This window comes from Rana temporaria, chromosome 7 (genome assembly GCF_905171775.1).
Source record: "Rana temporaria chromosome 7, aRanTem1.1, whole genome shotgun sequence".
NCBI classification, from domain to species: Eukaryota; Metazoa; Chordata; class Amphibia; order Anura; family Ranidae; genus Rana; species Rana temporaria.
Window position 1 is genome coordinate 171067986 of NC_053495.1, and position 18947 is coordinate 171086932.

Below are 18947 nucleotides of genomic sequence, written 5' to 3' on the forward strand. Positions count from 1 at the left end.
TCATGGGCTCGTTGGGTGAATTCCCTCTTTCAGAGTCGGAAGTTTGACATTCCAACCCTAACTGAGGAAGACTGAGATGAATGTTTGCAATAATGTCTTCCATATATGATCTCAGCCAGGGATAGATGCCTACAACTTAAGTTTCTCCACCAAGCTTACTACACCCCACATAAACTTTTTACCCGTTAAAATCTTTCCACCTTCTACCCAATGATTGGGTAAAGTGCCAAAGGAGTGGTGTATAGATAGATGGACCCCTAAGCTCATGTGGTTTGGATATGTTCTCAACTCTGGATCTTTAGGAGGGAGGTGGTAGATACTATATACACAGCAGGGGGGGCTGATCCTAAGGACTGGCCCATTTATTTTACTACTTGGAATAATGGATATTATAGAGGCCAGCCAATTCCTAAACCGTTCTTTTTCTAAACTGTCCTCTACACATGCCGGACATGAAATCAACCTAAAATGGAAATGATCTCCCCCACTAGACTTGTGCAATTTTTTTTCAGTCGAATATAAATTCGGACTAATTTTTGGTTATTCGGAGGTTCGAATGTAGCCGAATCTCCGAATGAAATAGTAACGAATTTCAATGGAATAGAAAACGAATATACGAAACAAAATTTCACTAACTTTTGCTAATTACTGTTACTAATTTTGTTTCATTAATTTGTTTCGGAATTAATTTTGTTTAGTTTTGTATTGTTTATTTTTTTTCTAAGGAATTCCAAATTCTTAAAATGATTTGAATTTGGATTGTTCAAAAAAAATGATCGACCAATTCTAATTCTGTGTGAAGGATAGCTGGTTGTTAAGGAGCGGGCCGGGAAGCCGCCCACTGCATCCTTAACAATCAATGACTCATTAGCTGTCAGCAGGTTTCTCCATTGACAGTTGAATGTAGGAAAAAAAAAAAGTTTCTGGCATAAAAAGTTATGAAAAAATGGCGTGGTTTGGATTTTAAGGAGAACCCCACACCAAAAAAAAAAAAAAAAACACAACGTTCCCCAGCCCAGCAAGCAATCGCACCCCCTCCTTCTTAACCATACCAGGCCACATGCCCACACCATGTCCCTATGTTGTTTGGCCTCTTCCCCAAAACCCTGGTCCAGTGATTGTGGGGGTCTGTGGGCAGGGGGCTTATCAGAATCTGGAAGCCCCCTTTAACAAGGAAGCCCCCAGATCCTGACACCCACCTATGTGAATGAGTATGAGGAAGCCCGTTGACAGCTGATGAGTCATCAGTTGTTAAGGACGCGGCGGCCAGCTTCCCTGCCTGTTCCTTAACAACCAGATATTCTTCACACAGAATTAGAATCGGTCAATCAGTTTTTGAATTAGAATCGTTCCGAAAATTTGGAATTCATTTGAAAATGAATAAATGAAATTAAATTAAAAGGATAACTAAACGAATTCCGAAACAAATCAATGAAACAAAATTAGTAACATAACGAATCTATCCGAAACAAAATACATTTTTCAGTTCTGCACATGTCTATTTCCCACCCACAATACATGTGTGGAGAACAGAGATCAATGGGGTCCTACCTCTATATAAATTAGTTAGGGGTTCATTTTTTTACTGTGGGACAGTGAAAGTAATATTTACAGTAGCGATTTGCTTTTTTGTACTATAAGGCCTCATTCACACTACGGGCCATTCGGGTCCGTCTGTCACGGACCTGAACGGCCGCTCCATGCATCGCTATGGAGCGTCGGATGTCAGCGGAGACATGTCCGCTGACATCTGACCCGATCCGCCAAAAACAGACGTATGGGGGGCACGTCCCCATCCGTCCATGCAGATCGGGTAAGATCTGATTAAAAACGGACATGCTGTCCGTTTTCATCAGATCGCTCCATAGGACATAGCGGTGCCCGACAAGCCCCTCCCCACTCAGTGAGCAGAGAGGAGCTTGTCATCCGTCGGCTCAGCGGAGATCTGCGAACAGATCTCCCGCTGAGCTGATGGGAGCAGGCGGACTCCGTAGCGACGGAGTCCGCCTGTGTGAATGAGGCCTTAAGGGCAAATTTTTTTTTTTTTAACCCCATTATGTTACTGGCCGATTTATCGATTATGAAAATTGTAATCGATTAATTTCATAATCGATTAGTTGTCGATTAATCGATTAGTTGTTTCGGCCCTAAAAATAATAATAAAAAAAAATAAACTATACAAATTAAAAACAAATAATAATAGAAAAAAATGTAAATAATAAATCAAATTAAATTAAAAACATAAATTAAATAAAAACAAAAAGGAGAATATATTGCTTAAAAAAAAGTAAAAAAACAAAATAAAAAAAAATACAAATTAAATGCAAACCAAAGATGAATATATGGCAATAAAATTTTAGAAAAAAAATAAATAAAAATTGAGGGCTACTGTGGCTGCAGTTACGATCATTTACAGGTTGACCCAATGTATCTCAGCCACCTAAATCCAAGTAAGCACAAAGACATATTTTGAGTAGCTTGGTTCACTTATTTGTATTCTAAGCACATACAGTTGCAAGAAAAAGTATGTGAACTCTTTTTGAATGATATGGGTTTCTACACAAATTGGTCATAAAATGTGTTCTGATCTTCATCTAAGTCACAACAATAGACAATCACAGTCTGCTTAAACTAATAACACACAAATAATTAAATGTTACCATGTTTTTATTGAACACACCCTGTAAACATTCACAGTGCAGGTGGAAAAAGTATGTTAACCCCCTAGACCAGGGGTCTCCAAACATTCTAAACAAAGGGCCGGTTTGTTGTCCTCCTTCAGACCCTTGGAGGGCCGGACTTTGGCCAGCGGGAGTGGAAATTTTCCTGTCATCAGTGGGAGTAAACATCTGGTATTAGGGGGAGGAATAGTGCCCTATTGCTGGTATCATAGGGAGGAATAATGCCCCATTAGTGGTATCAGTGTGAGAAATGGTGCTCCATTGTCGGTGTCAGATGGCAGAATAGTGTCTCGTATCATTGGGAGGGATAGTGCCCCAAGGGCCGGATAAAGGCAAGCAAAGGGCCACATCTGGCCCTCGGGCCGCAGTTTGGAGACCACTGCCCTAGACTAATGACATCTCCAAGAGCTAATTGGAGTGAGGTGTCAGCCAACTGGAGTCCAATCAATGAGATGAGATTGGAGGTGTTGGTTACAGCTGCCCTGCCCTATAAAAAATACACACCAGTTCTGGGTTTGCTTTTCACAAGAAGCATTGCCTGATGTGAATGATGCCTTGCACAAAAGAGCTCTCAGAAGACCTACGATTAAGAATTGTTGACTTGCATAAAGCTGGAAAGGGTTATAAAAGTATCTCCAAAAGCCTTGCTGTTCATCAGTCCACGGTAAGACAAATTGTCTATAAATGGAGAAAGTTCAGCACTGCTGCTACTCTCCCTAGGAGTGGCCATCCTGTAAAGATGACTGCAAGAGCACAGCACAGACTGCTCAATGAGGTGAAGAAGAATCCTAGAGTGTCAGCTAAAGACTTACAAAAGTCTCTGGCACATGCTAACATCCCTGTTAGTGAATCTACGATATGTAAAACACTAAACAAGAATGTATTTCATGGGAGGATACCACAGAGGAAGACACTGCTGTCCAAAAAAAACATTGCTGCACGTTTACAGTTTGCACATGAGCACCTGGATGTTCCACAGCAGTACTGGTAAAATATTCTGTGGACAGATGAAACCAAAGTTGAGTTGTTTGGAACAAACACACAACACTATGTGTGGAGAAAAAGAGGCACAGCACACCAACATCAAAACCTCATCCCAACTGTGAAGTATGGTGGTGAGGGCATCATGGTTTGAGGCTGCTTTGCTGCGTCAGGGCTTGGACGGATTGCTATCATCGAAGGAAAAATGAATTCCCAAGTTTATCAAGACATTTTGCAGGAGAACTTAAGGCCATCTGTCCACCAGCTGAAGCTCAACAGAAGATGGGTGTTGCAACAGGACAACGACCCAAAGCATAGAAGTAAATCAACAACAGAATGGCTTAAACAGAAGAAAATACGCCTTCTGGAGTGACCCAGTCAGAGTCCTGACATCAACTCGATTGAGATGTTGTGGCATGACCTCAAGAAAGCGATTCACACCAGACATCCCAAGAATATTGCTGAACTGAAACAGTTCTGTAAAGATGAATGGTCAAGAATTACTCCTGACCATTGTGCACGTCTGATCTGCAACTACAGGAAACGCTTGGTTGACGTTATTGCTGCCAAAGGAGGTTCAACCAGTTATTAAATCCAAGGGTTCACATACTTTTTTCACCTGCACTGTGAATGTTTACATGGTGTGTTCAATAAAAACATGGTAACATTTAATTCTTTGTGTTTTATTAGTTTAAGCAGATTGTAATTGTCTATTGTTGTGACTTAGATGAAGATCAGATCACATTTTATGACCAATTTGCACAGAAATCCATATCATTCCAAAGGGGTTTGCATACTTTTTCTTGCAACTGTACGTTCCTAGCACCGAGACTGAACAGCATATAAGTAAAACTACAGGGTCAAAGACCTGGACATGTAATACTCACAGGATCAGCTTCACTGCAGCAATATAAATAAGAAGAAAAACTGTGAAAATCTTCACAAAGGGTGCACAAGAAGTTCAAAAGATCCAAAGTGTGCACAACTGGATGTAAATTGCAGTGTATTGTCTACAGATAATAAATATTGTTCTAAAAATGTCACTTACCAGCACAGAACACCCCGGGGACCGCACTCCTCACCACGACCACACGGACACTGGCGTCATGTCGGAGACTGTCTACAGAATGGAAGAACTAGGACAGGAAAGAAAACTGGTTACAGGAGCGTGTCCAGGTTTCTATCCAAGTGCAAACACTATTGACCATGCCAACAAACCTTGATAAGTAAATTAAGCCTTTATGGGGTACCGTCAAATGCTGTGGTGAAGTCTCAATAAACTACCTCCACAGACCTTCTTCTATCTAGAATACAGCTCACTACCTCACAGAATGTTAATAGGTTGGTCTAGCAAAACAATCTTTCCTAAACCCATGTGAGTTACTACTAATGATACCATTTTCATCAACAATTCTTGGATATTGTCCCTTATTATCCCCTCCAATACTTTACAAACTATTGATGTAAGGCTGACAGGCCGTAGTTTCCTGGTATGTATTTCAGCCTTCCTTTAAATATTGGTAGCAAGTTCGCTTTCCTCCAGTCCGCTGGTACCATTTTGGTTAGTAAGCGGTCCTTAACCACTTCAATACTGGCCCATTGTAATATGACGTCCACAGATCGGATCTCCCATCCTGGGTGGACGTCATATGACGTCCTGGGCTTTGTGGGGGGATATCTGAATGATGCCTGCAGCTAGAGGCATCATTTAGATATCCTTCTCTTCTGCCGGCGATTCTGTGCAACATAAGAATGATCATAGTGGCGATTCCGCCGCTTGATCGTTCTTATAGGCGGCGGGAGGGGACATCCCCCCTCCAGCCGCCATCCGGTGCTACTCCGGGCTCTCCTGTGCCATCGGGGGCCCGGAGAAAGAATCGTCCGGCGCTGGCAGAAAGCATAGAGATGACTGGTGACCGGATGGTCACCAGTCATTTCTATGACCGTTGGAGGACCCGGGCACGATGTGATGACGTCACGCCCGGGTCCCCGTAAGTAAACAAAGCCGCGATTGCGGCTACTAAGCAACAGTAATCATGAGATTGGTGAAATTTTTTTCACCGATCTCATGCTTTCCAGCCTGGAGGAGAGATGCGGGGTCTTATGGACCTCGCATCTCTCCATAAAGAGGACCTGTCACACACATTTCCTATTACAAGGGATGTTTACATTCCTTGTAATAGGAATAAAAGTGATAAAAAAAAAAAATTAAAACGCCCCTGTCCCCGATATTTTGCGCGCAGAAGCGAACGCACACACAAGTCCCGCCGACATATGTAAACGCCGTTTAAACCACATATATGAGGGATCGCCGCGTGCGTTAGAGTGTCAGTAACAATTCTAGCACCAGATCTCCTCTGTAAATCTAAACTGGTAACCTGTAAAAAATATCAAAGCATTGCCTATGGAGATTTTTACATACCGAAGTTTGGCGCCATTCCATTAGTGTGCGCAATTTTAAAGCGTGACATGTTAGGTATCTATTTACTCGGTGTAACATAATCTTTCATATTTTACAAAAAAATGGGCTAACTTTACCGTTTTGTTATTTTTATAATTCATGAAACAATTTTTTTCCAAAAAAAAAAGGCGTTTGAAAAATTATTGTGCAATGACCGTCGTTTTATTCCTTAGGGTGTCTGCTGAAAAAAACATATATAATATTTGGGGGTTCTGCGTAATTTTCTAGCAAAAGAATGATGATTTGTACATGTAGGAGAGAAATGCCAGAATAGACCCGGTATTGAGGTGTGTATAAAAGCCCAGTATTGAAGTGGTTAAAGATTAGGAATAACAGTCTAGCAATGACCTGGCTAAGTTCTTTGAGAACTCTCGGGTGTAATCCATCTGACCCTGGTGATTTTCTCACATTAGGTTTTTCAAGTCTTTTAAGAACACTAGTTTCCATCAGCCACAAGGGCACATTCCTTGCTGTGTTGCTAACACTATCGTCTTGTCTATTATACCCCTCCTTTACCATAGATATAACCGAGGAAAATAACATATTTAATACATTTTCCTTCCCCCTGTCAGGAGCTTGTAATGCTGTGACATTCTCCTTGTCTCTATGTCCACCTGCAAGGTGATTGATATGGTCAGTCTCTGGGTGGAGACCAAACCTGATTTATGCCAGCCAATCCTGCAGTCTCATGATTGTGATTGTATGTTTGTTGCACATGCTCTAAGCTCCCTGTTTGGCTGCTTTGCTAGATTGGATTCCCTTGTTGATGACCTTGGATCGGATATCGACGACTTCAGTGGAGAAGGGCCTTCAGATTGGTGGCCAATGGCAGGAATGTCGCCTTTACAAATAGCTAAAAAGATCACTGATGATGGTGATTACTTATTGCAGAGACAGAAATTGCTCAAGGAACCCCTAGCAACCTCTGGAGGAACCCCAGGATTTCAAGGATTTTTTAGTTACTAAAAAGGTCAGCAACATACCTCATTGACAAATACTCTTCCCAGGGAGTTCTTAGCACGAGGTCGGCACATAACAATCTCCGCAATGCCTGGAAAATACCAAATAGAGAATTATATCAGAGAGAAGATGGCAATTCATTGAAAGGCCATCTCCACCAGCTGGCTGAATGAAAATAAATTATCTCGGATCCCCAATCCATACATTCGATGTGGATGGGGGAATCATCCTGCTACGCTATTGTGTTCTGATGGCAGGGAGACATCCCCGCAGTAAGAATACATTGATTAGTTCAGCAGGCTATAGCCGATGGCACCAATTGATTGGGAAAAATCCAACAGGCTGGTTGTACAGAAGTCCATTGGTAATTCAAGTTAAAAAAACTGACGAGTTATAAACCTCCCTTACTCTATCCAAAATTTGAAAAAAAAGTTTTGCCTATAGCTCTACTTTAGCCACCTCCCATCCGCGCTACAGCGGAAAGACGACTACAGTGCGGGCTTACATTGCCAGCAGGGAGGCCAATGGACAACCCCCCGTGGCATGCATCGGCAGCACAGATCTGTGATCGCCCTATCCTTCGGACACAGCTGATCACAGATCCAGGTAAAGAGTCAATCACAGAGGCTCTTTACTATGTGACCAGCTGTGTCCAATCACAGCTGATCACGGTGTAATCAGGATATGCCCGTTATCAGCAGTCCTCTCTTCACGCTGACAGCGCGTGAGGCAGTGGCAGCTGGTGCTCAAAATTTTTGGGGGGCGCAAACGGAAAAAAAAACAATTGCAGCCTCACTGTGCCCATCAAATGCAGCCACTGTGCCATGCCATCAAACGCAGCCACTGTGCCATGCCATCAAACGCAGCCACTGTGCCATGCCATCAAATGCAGTCACTGTGCCATGCCATCAAATGCAACCACTGTGCCATGCCATCAAACGCAGCCACTGTGCCATGCCATCAAACGCAGCCACTGTGCCATGCCATCAAACACAGCCACTGTGCCATGCCATCAAACACAGCCACTGTGCCATGCCATCAAATGCAGTCACTGTGCCATGCCATCAAACGCAGCCACTGTGCCATCAATTGTCAAAACTATGCAATGCCATCAAATGCAGTCACTGTGCCATGCCATCAAACACAGCCACTTTGCCATCAATTGTCACCACTGTGCCATGCCATCAATTGTCACCACTTTGCCATCAATTGCCACCACTATGCCATGCCATCAATTGTCACCACTGTGCCCATCAATTGTCGCCACTGTGCCCCGCAATTGTCGCCACTGTGCCCCACAATTGTCGCCACTGTGCCCCGCAATTGTCGCCACTGTGCCCCGCAAAATGCTGCCACTGTGACCTGTAAACCCCCCCCCCCGGCACTTACCTTTCTGGGGTCAGCCGTGCTTCTACCGTCCCTCGATGTCCCTTGTCCAGTCCCTCGATGACGCTTCAGCCAATCAGGTTACCGATTACCAGAATCAGATTACCTGATTGGCTGAGACGCCTCTCAGTCTTATCCAAGGAACGCACCGCCAGTACGTCCCGAGGATAAGCATTCAGGAAGCCGACTAAAGCCTCAAGGCTGCCTATCAGAGCCGCTGGCTCTGATAGGCACTTCAACACAGCCAACCAGCTGCCGTTATTCAGCTGGCTGGCGCTCAACATCCGGCCAGCTGAATAGTGGGCGGCAGTGGCGAAAATATATAGATTCATGTAATGCATGAATCTATATATTTTAGTGGCTGTGCGAGAGCCAGAGGGGGTGGCGCTCCGGCGCCCTCTATGGACGAACCGCTCCTGGCGTGAGGAGAGACGATAACCGGCAAATCCACACAGGGGACATCTACACTGATAATCAGGGCATTGATCATCTGTGTCCTAATTATCAGTGCAGCCCCAACATTGCTGCCCACCAGTAATGCGTGTCAGTGCCCATCAGTGCGGCCTCATAAAAGCAAATCAGTGAAAGAGAGAAACTACTTGTTCAGAAAATGTTATAAAAGAAACAAAGAAAAACTTAATTTTATATATATATATATATATATAGCCAGATTCAGGTACATTTGCGTATCTTTGCCCGGGCGTAACGCATCCAATTTGCGTTACGCCTCCACAACTTAGACGAGCAAGTGCTGTATTCTCAAATCACTTGCGCCGTAAGTTGTGGCGGCGTAGCGTAAATCGGCCGGCGTAATTCAAATGTGGGGCAGGGGGGCGTGTTTTATGTTAATGTTCTGTGACCCGACGTGATTAACGTTTTTCCCGAACGGTTCATGCGCCGTCCGTGGAATTTCCCAGTGTGCATTGCTCCTAATACGCCGCAAGGACGTCATTGGTTTAGACGTGAACTTAAATGACGTCCAGTCCCATTCACGGACGACTTACGCAAACGACGTAACTTTTTCAAATTTTGACGCGGGAACGACGGCCATACTTAACATTGGTACGCCGCACTTACGCCACCATATAGCAGGGGTAACTATACGCCGGGAAAAGCCTAACGTAAACGGCGTAACTTTACTGCGTCGGCCGGGCGTACGTTCGTGAATTTGCTTATCTAGCTGATTTACATATTTTGACGCGTAAATCAGCGTACACGCACCTAGCGGCCAGCGTAAATATGCAGTTACGATCCGACGACATAAGAGACTTACGCCGGTCGGATCTAATAGAAATCTATGCGTAACTGATTCTAAGAATCAGGCGCATAGATACAACGGTACAAACGCAGAGATACAATGGCGTATCTGGAGATACGCCGTCGTATCTCCACTGAGAATCTGGCCCTTTGTTTTTTTAAATCATGAAAGTGTAATTTTTTCCAAAAGAATTGTATTTGAAAGACAGCTGCACAAATACTTTGTGACATAAGATATTGCAAGACCGCCATTTTATTCTCTAGGGTCTCTGCTATAAAAAAACATTTATAATGTTTGGGGGTTCTAAGTTATTTTCTAGCAAATAATACTAATTTAAACTTGTAAAGAAGCGTCAGAAAAAGCCTGGTCGGCAAGTGGTTAATTTGCAAGGATGTCCTCTCACTTCCTGTTCTGGTGATTGGACAGGAAGTGAAGGGAAATCTCTGCAGAGGGACACAGATGGCAAAACATCTGACAAGGGTTATGACCCTCTTTTAGTTTTTTAAAAGGGGGAAAAAAGTTTAGTTCTATTTTAAGGCAACATGAATTGAAGGGTAAAGGAAGGGGCAGCTGATGCACAGGACAGATCTGATGCAAACTATAGTCGGGCAGCATTATCCCCCCCCCCAAGAATCTGCCCAGTCACAGATGCAGGGGAAAGTTGGCCCAGCCTGGACTGTCTGCACACAGCCTGTTAATGAATACACATTATGACATCACAGAGGAGGGAGATGTGCTGCAATCCTCGTACAATGACCTGCCAGGAGGGGTGACAGCAATGACAGCTGGGAGGAGTTATGGGGATCCGATTGTCATTGGATAATATCTAGAGACAAAACTTTATGAAGTCCCCGCCCACAGCAGGTCACGTGTCGCACTCACCCTCCTCGCTGCCCTCTAGGTGGGTGACTTGCACCTCTCTGTGTCCGGCCGCTGAGCTCACCCCCCTCTGTACAACCCTCCGGGCCACAGCCAGCTGCCGCACCAAGAGCCCCATTGCCTCCGGGCCGTGTAAGAGAGCGCCACCTATTGCCACAGACAGGAACCCCGTCCACACTGTACAGAGGCGCCGCTGACCCTTGTGACTGGCACGCCTCTGCCCCCTGATTGGTTTACGTCCTGACAGCAGGTCCGCCCCCTTAAGTCAGCCCCGGTATTAGTCCCAGGGTCGCCGGAGTAGAGGAAGAGGAGAGTATCGCCGCTTTAAGAGCGCTGCCAGAGTTCTGTCCGGGAGCAGAGTGCTGATCGTTACTGTACTAGTCCGGGAAAAGGTCCGATCATCGCCGGGAACATGGGACCCGTCCAGAGGAGGGTGTATGTGGTGGGAGTCGGCATGACCAAGGTGTGTCCGGGGGGCTCTGGGGTGGGACTGGTGGGTCAGTGGTGTGGTGACGTCACAAGAGGGGGAACTGGAACTAAAATTGGGTGTAGAGGGTGAAGGAAGGTGTGGTGGGTGATCTCGGGGTGAAGGAAGGTGCGATGGGTGATCTCTGGGTGAAGGGAGGTGTGATGGGTGATCTCTGGGTGAAGGGAGGTGTGATGGGTGATCTCTGGGTGAAGGGAGGTGTGATGGGTGATCTCTGGGTGAAGGGAGGTGTGATGGGTGATCTCTGGGTGAAGGAAGGTGCGATGGGTGATCTCTGGGTGAAGGAAGGTGTGATGGGTGATCTCTGGGTGAAGGGAGGTGTGATGGGTGATCTCTGGGTGAAGGAAGGTGTGATGGGTGATCTCTGGGTGAAGAGAGGTGTGATGGGTGATCTCTGGGTGAAGGGAGGTGTGATGGGTGATCTCTGGGTGAAGGGAGGTGTGATGGGTGATCTCTGGGTGAAGGAAGGTGTGGTGGGTGATCTCGGGGTGAAGGAAGGTGTGGTGGGTGATCTCGGGGTGAAGGGAGGTGAGATGGGTGATCTCGGGGTGAAGGAAGGTGTGGTGGGTGATCTCTGGGTGAAGGAAGGTGTGATGGGTGATCTCTGGGTGAAGGAAGGTGCGATGGGTGATCTCTGGGTGAAGGAAGGTGTGATGGGTGATCTCTGGGTGAAGGGAGGTGTGATGGGTGATCTCTGGGTGAAGGAAGGTGTGATGGGTGATCTCTGGGTGAAGGAAGGTGTGGTGGGTGAAGGGAGGTGCGATGGGTGATCTCTGGGTGAAGGGAGGTGTGATGGGTGATCTCTGGCTGAAGGGAGGTGTGGTGGGTGATCTCTGGGTGAAGGAAGGTGCGATGGGTGATCTCGGGGTGAAGGAAGGTGCGATGGGTGATCTCGGGGTGAAGGAAGGTGCGATGGGTGATCTCGGGGTGAAGGAAGGTGTGGTGGGTGATCTCGGGGTGAAGGAAGGTGTGGTGGGTGATCTCGGGGTGGAGGAAGGTGTGATGGGTGATCTTGGGGTGAAGGAAGGTGTGATGGGTGAAGGAAGGTGTGGTGGGTGATCTCTGGGTGAAGGAAGGTGTGATGGGTAATCTCGGGGTGAGATGGGTGATCTCTGGATGTGATCTCGGGGTGAAGGAGGGTGTGATGGGTGATCTTGGGGTGAAGGAAGGATTGATGGGTGAAGGAAGGTGTGATGGGTGATCTCGGGGTGAAGGAAGGTGTGATGGGTGATCTCGGGGTGAAGGAAGGTGTGATGGGTGATCTTGGGGTGAAGGAAGGTGATCTCGGGGTGGAGGAAGGTGTGATGGGTGATCTCTGGGTGAAGGGAGGTGAGATGGGTGATCTCTGGGTGAAGGGAGGTGAGATGGGTGATCTCGAGGTGAAGGAAGGTGTGATGGGTGATCTCTGGGTGAAGGGAGGTGAGATGGGTGATCTCGGGGTGAAGGAAGGTGAGATGGGTGATCTCGGGGTGGAGGAAGGTGTGATGGGTGATCTCGGGGTGAAGGAAGGTGTGATGGGTGAAGGGAGGTGTGATGGGTGATCTCTGGGTGAAGGAAGGTGTGATGGGTGATCTCTGGGTGAAGGAAGGTGTGATGGGTGATCTTGGGGTGAAGGAAGGTGTGGTGGGTGATCTCTGGGTGAAGGAAGGTGTGGTGGGTGATCTCTGGGTGAAGGAAGGTGTGATGGGTGATCTCGGGGTGAAGGAAGGTGTGGTGGGTGATCTCTGGGTGAAGGGAGGTGAGATGGGTGATCTCTGGATGTGATCTCGGGGTGAAGGAGTGTGTGATGGGTGAAGGAAGGTAAGATGGGTGATCTCGGGGTGAAGGAAGGTGTGGTGGGTGATCTCTGGGTGAAGGGAGGTGAGATGGGTGATCTCTGGATGTGATCTCGGGGTGAAGGAGGGTGTGATGGGTGAAGGAAGGTAAGATGGGTGATCTCGGGGTGGAGGAAGGTGTGATGGGTGGAGGAAGGTGTGATGGGTGATCTCTGGGTGAAGGGAGGTGTGATGGGTGATCTCGGGGTGAGGGAAGGTGCGGTGGGTGATCTCTGGGTGAAGGGAGGTGTGATGGGTGATCTCTGGGTGGAGGGAGGTGTGGTGGGTGATCTCTGGGTGAAGGGATCTGATTGTATAATAAATCTTCCTCACAGTACGGAGGGGAGGCTGAGACAAGTCACTTTCTCCTGTAATAATAGACACCTCTGATGTCAGTACACAGGTCACCTTATCTACCTTCCTCCTCCACCTCCTCCTGCTGGCCCTTTAACCTTTTCGCTGCCAGAGATGTTTTTTGCACACATGTATAAAAAATCATTTGAGGCCTGAAGATTACACAAAACCCCCAAACATTATATATTTTCTGAAAGCAGACAACGTAGAGAATAAAATAATGGTAGTTCCAATTTTTTTTTGTCACACGATATTACTTTAAAGGTCTAGGAAATGCAACATTTTAATTAAAAACGCATTTGATACAATATAAAAGACAGTTTTTTACAGAGTAAATAGATAAAATACCCAACATGTCAAACCTTTAATTTGTGTGTGCGCCCGTGAAATGGCAACAGACTTCTGTACCCTATATTTTCTATAGGCGCTGCATCAAAAGCCCCCTATAAGTCATCAGTTTAGTATTACAGAGGAGTGCTGGTGCTAGAATTATTGCTCTCAATCCACGCGGCCATATGTGACATGTATTGCACTCAACGTTTTCATGCGTAGGCGCCCCGCGACGCATGCATTTACGTCACTGCAATTGGCTACCACAATGGTCATGTGATCAGAAGCCTGTCCAGTTGGTCCTCATACTGTAGCTGCTGACTTTTAACATTAGGACACTTAACTGTCCTGGAGTCCAACAATGTCGGCACCGCAGCTGATGTTTCCATTGGCTGGGCGGGTGCTGCCACGCCATTTCGGTAAGGCAACTCCGCAGTGTAGCCTTTTGGCTTAATGGCTGGGTCCCTACCGCGCTTGCGCAAAGCACACTGCGCTTTCTCACTGGATTAGCAGAAGGGGAGGACCGAGCTGCTGACATAATGCACCCTAGCCCAGTCTCCCAAAATCAGGTACCTGCACCCCCCCCAATCCCCCCCTCCCCCGAAAGGTACCAAGTGTGCAAAAGTGGGGGGATCAGATGAGCTGAAGTTCCACTTTTGGGTGTAACTCCGCTTTAATGTGTAGAAAGACTGCAGAGTACTGACCGGCACTCTTAGGGCCCTTTTACACTGGTGCGTTTTTGCCGCGTTTTCGCAGTAAAAATAGTGCTATTAAAACGCTCCCCATGCCCCCTCCATTGAAATGAATTAAAAACCGCGGTAAAAACGGAGCGTTAAAATCGCGTTAAAAAAAAAAACCGATTTTACAGCGTTTTTACCTCGTTTTTAATTCATTTCAATGGAGAGGGGCATGGGGAGCGTTTTAATAGCGCTATTTTTACCGCGAAAACGCGGCAAAAACGCACCAGTGTGAAAGGGCCCTTATGTTAGGCCACCCGGTTCTTGAGGTTGTCCTTTCTTCACTGTGAGAAGGTCTAAGCTATTTCTAAAAGGTGTGATTTGTGGGTGGGGTTCTTATTTATTTTATCTGATATATTAAAGTATCAATAATGATCTGTTTCTACTTGCAGTTTCTGAAGCCTCGTGATGCCGTTGACTATACAGACATGGCAAAGGAAGCTGGTGAGAGAAGGAGACCATTCATGTTGTGTTTTCTGTATCAGAGGATTACTGAATATCAAACCGCTATACATTACACCTTATTATTCTGGAATCTAAATGGGAGACCTGAACTCTCTATAAAGGGTTTATTTAGTGTAATACTCGTGGTTCTGGGACAAAGACAGCAATAAAAAAACAAAAAACGTTTTAAACTGGCTACCGTTTCCCCGAAAATGAGCCCGGGTCTCATAATAATTTTGGCCACCAAAAAGACAGTAGGGCTTATTTTTGGGGTAGGGCTTGCCATGCAATGTGCCAAGTGTGAATAATAGCAAAAGTGCTTGTAAACTGGCAGAATCCTCGCCACTACAGCAATATATAATGCAAAAGTTGTCTCACCTTCCTCTAGCGCTGCTTGACGCTTCCATGACTTGCCTGAGCTGTCTAACTTGCACCAAGCACTGCAGAAGGGGGGGGGGCAATATCCCCCCGCTTACAGTGGGTCATGGAAGCTGAATGGCGCCTCCATGACCCGGTCCGAGCAATGCAGAGGGGGGGGGGGGGGCGAGATCCCCAGCTGACAGCCAGGAGAAGAGAAGGGGAGAGCAGCTGGAGATCATATAGCGGCGCTATAAGAAGGCACCTGATTAAACTATACCACGGAAAACACACACCTTCCACTCTATACAACACAGTAATAGCGAGGATTCTAGCAGTTTACAACCACTTTAAACTAGGGCTTATTTTTGGGGAAGGGCTTATATTGCATAAAATGTGTAACAAATACTGTATATTTATAAAAAAAATTTACATATTTTTTTTTGCGCATGAAAACTGCATATAAATTCCTTCTGTTAGGAATGGGGCAAAATCAAATGTTCTGAGGCTAAATCCTCTACAGTTCAAATCTATGCAAGTGAAAGATATCACCTTATGGCCACTACATGGAGATGGCCCTCTCAAGTCCCCTAATAAAAAGTGATCTTGCAGCGAATTCCTTTCAGAGACCAATCTGAAGAAGAGCTAGCTACTGCCATAACAACGGTATTCCTCTTCAAACAGCTGACGTATAACGACGGCAGGCGGTCCGCAAGTCGTTACCAATTATGCCGCAGGGGGGAGCGTGAATTGAGAAGCGGGGGGTGCCACGAATTGGGAGGGGGGGTCCTTTACTAGAAACCAAAAAAAGATATAAAAAAAAGGGGGGGTTGCCATCCGGGGGCCCTGGGGACCTCTGGGCCCTTTAATCAAAACAAAAAAATATATGAATAAAAATACAATTATTATTTTTTTTTATAAAAAAAAAAATAAGGGGGGGGGGGTTGCCATCCGGGGGACCTCCAGGCCCCTTATAAAAAAAAGGGGGGTTGCCATCCGGGCCCCCAGGGACCTCTGGGCCCTTTACTAGAAACCAAAAAATATATAAAAAAAAGGGGGGTTGCCATCCGGGGGCCCTGGGGACCTCTGGGCCCTTTAATAAAAACAAAAAAATATATGAATAAAAATACAGTTATTATTTTTTTTTTTATAAAAAAAAAAGAAGGGGGGGGGGGGGTTGCCATCCGGGGGACCTCCAGGCCCCTTATAAAAAAAGGGGGTTGCCATCTGGGCCCCTTACAGGTGTACTGCATGTACCGCCCTGATAACAGCCCTGTGGGGGATCCCCTCATTAATAAAAAAAGAATGGAAGGTTTGATCAGGTTTACCAGCATTGGCCCCCCTGGCCTCATCTTGGATGGGCCCCTTTGTTAGACTAAATGTTTTTTTTTTACTAAAACTAGAGAGAGTTAAATCTGGTGCAGCGCTGAATAGAAACCAATCGGCTTCCAGGTTTTATTGCCAAAGCTTAATTGAACAAGCTGAAGTTTGATTGGCTATTATGGAGAGCTGCACCAAATTCTGAGTGCACCAGTTTTAGTAAATCTCCCCCATTGTGTCATAATGTTGTTGCCATGTACAGAAATAAAGCACATCAGGTGAACATACATATTTAATTACACCCTCTACTTTAAATGTACAATACATACTATCTGTTATCAGATTAATTGAGGTCACCAAACATGTCACAACCTGTTAGATCTACACATCAAAGTACAACCCCAGTTTAAAAATGCCGTATATACTCGAGTATAAGCCGAGGCACCTAATTTTACCACAAAAAAATGGGAAAACGTATTGACTCGAGTATAAGCCTAGGGTGTCCATCTGCATGCCTCACTGTGCCTCACTGTGCCCATGCCTCACTGTGCCCATGACTAGACTGACGTTTAACATGGGAGTCTCTGGAAGGGGTGCCCGGCTTTGAAAAATCGGTGATCCCCAGCTGTAGGTCCCCAGACAACAAACTTTGCACACTTGTAGAGGAGAAAGGGGGCTACATGTGTGCCAAGTTCCAGGTCCAGGAGACCTAGCACCGGGTCCCCAAAGTCACTGGAGAAATGACCGTTTAACATGGGAGTCTATGGAAGGGGTGCCCAGTTTTGAAAAATCGGTGCTCCCCAGCCGTAGGTCCCTCAGACAACAAACTTTTCACACTTGTAGAGGGAGAGTTGGGCTACACGTGTGCCAAGTTTGGGGTCCAGTACCAGGCCCCCAAAGTCCGGGAGATCAGGTGCACAATGGTGACTCGAGTATAGGCCAAGGGGGGCATTTTCAACACAAACATTTTTGCTGAAAAGCTCGGCTTATACTCGAGTATATACGGTAGTTTGGGCGCTGTGCTAAATCTACATAAAAACAGAATGCAAAGATTTGTAAATCTCATAAACCCATATTTTATTCTCAATCGAAAAAATGTTTAAACTGAGAAAATTTACCATTTTAAGAAAAAATGAGGTCATATTGAAATTGATGGCAGCAACTCATCTTAAACATGTTGGGACAGGGCACCAGAAAGCTGGCAAAGTGATTGATACTAGCAAGGGAGAGCTAGAACATTCAGTACCTAATTTGGTTAATTGGCAACACGCCAATATCATGGGTATAGAGAGAGTCGGAGTGTCTCGGAAGTAAGGATGGGCAGAAGTTCACTAATCTGAAAATCTGTGTCTCTAAAAGTCATCCAACAATTTCACAATAATATTCAATGTAAAATTGCAAAGATTTTAAATCTGTCATCTACATAATATCAAAAAGATTGAGAATCTGGAGAAATCTGTGTGCAGGGGGACAAGGCCGAAACCCAATATTGGATGCCTGTGATCTTCTGGTCCTCAGATGATAGTACATTAACCACTTCAACCCTGGAAGATTTTACCCCCTTCCTGAACAGAGCACTTTTTACAATTCGCTTTGTTTTAACTGGCAATTGCGCGGTCGTGCAACTTTGTACCCAAACAAAATTTGCGTCCTTTTTTTCTCACAAATAGAGCTTTCTTTTGGTGGTATTTAATCACCACTTTTTTTTTTTTTTTTTTTGTTCGTTATCAGTGCCGATCCTGACCTCCCTGGGGCCCTAAGCAAAATGACATGTCACATTAAAGTTGAGAAGCGGGGGTGCTGTCACATTAAAGATTAAAGTTGAGAGGCGGGGGGAGAGGGTGTTCTTTTCACCAGGTGGGGCCTCTAGTAATTTTGGGGGCCCTCCGCAGCTTTGCGGGGCCCTAGGCGGCTTGCATAGTGAGCCTATAGGGCGGATCGGCCCTGTGCGCTATAAGCAAAAAACGACAATTTTGTGGAAAAAAACAATACTTTTTACTATAATAAATATCCCCAAAAATGTTTTTTAAAAAAAAACGAATTTCTTCATCAGTTTAGGTCAATATACATTCTTCTACATATTCTTGGTAATAAATATCGCAATAAGCGTTTTATTGATTGGTTTGTGCAAAACCTATAGCGTCTGCAAACTATGAGAAAGATTTATGGCATTTTTATTCTCTCTTTCTTTCTTTCTTTCTTTCTTTCTTTCTTTCTTTCTTTCTTTCTTTCTTTCTTTCTTTCTTTCTTTTTCTTTCTTTCTTTTTCTCTCACTCACTCACTCACTCACTCACTCACTCACTCACTCACTCACTCACTCACTCTCTCTCTCTCTCTCTCTCTCTCACACACACACACACACACACACACACACACACACACACACACACACACAATCTCTCTCTCTCTCTCTCTCTCTCTCTCTCTCTCTCTCTCTCTCTCTCTCTCTCTCTCTCTCCTAACAAATATGCACTGTCACTGTACTAATGACACTGGCA

At 45.5% G+C, this 18947-nt stretch overlaps 2 protein-coding genes across 2 annotated transcripts in view; one reads left to right on the forward strand and one right to left on the reverse strand.

The window, feature by feature from the left end:
* ECHDC2 (enoyl-CoA hydratase domain containing 2) overlaps positions 1–10821 on the reverse strand; it is a 21203-nt gene extending 10382 nt beyond the window's left edge. Inside the window, exons 1-3 of the mRNA XM_040360455.1 lie at positions 10610–10821; positions 7107–7174; positions 4711–4798 (exon numbers count right to left, since the gene is read on the reverse strand). Coding sequence (XP_040216389.1) covers positions 4711–4798; positions 7107–7174; positions 10610–10724 — 271 coding nt within the window. The 5' untranslated portion in view covers positions 10725–10821. The remainder of the gene's footprint in view (positions 1–4710; positions 4799–7106; positions 7175–10609) is intronic.
* A 99-nt stretch (positions 10822–10920) lies between these two features.
* SCP2 (sterol carrier protein 2) overlaps positions 10921–18947 on the forward strand; it is a 66661-nt gene continuing 58634 nt past the window's right edge. The window contains exons 1-2 of the mRNA XM_040360453.1: positions 10921–11069; positions 14721–14772. Coding sequence (XP_040216387.1) covers positions 11019–11069; positions 14721–14772 — 103 coding nt within the window. The 5' untranslated portion in view covers positions 10921–11018. The remainder of the gene's footprint in view (positions 11070–14720; positions 14773–18947) is intronic.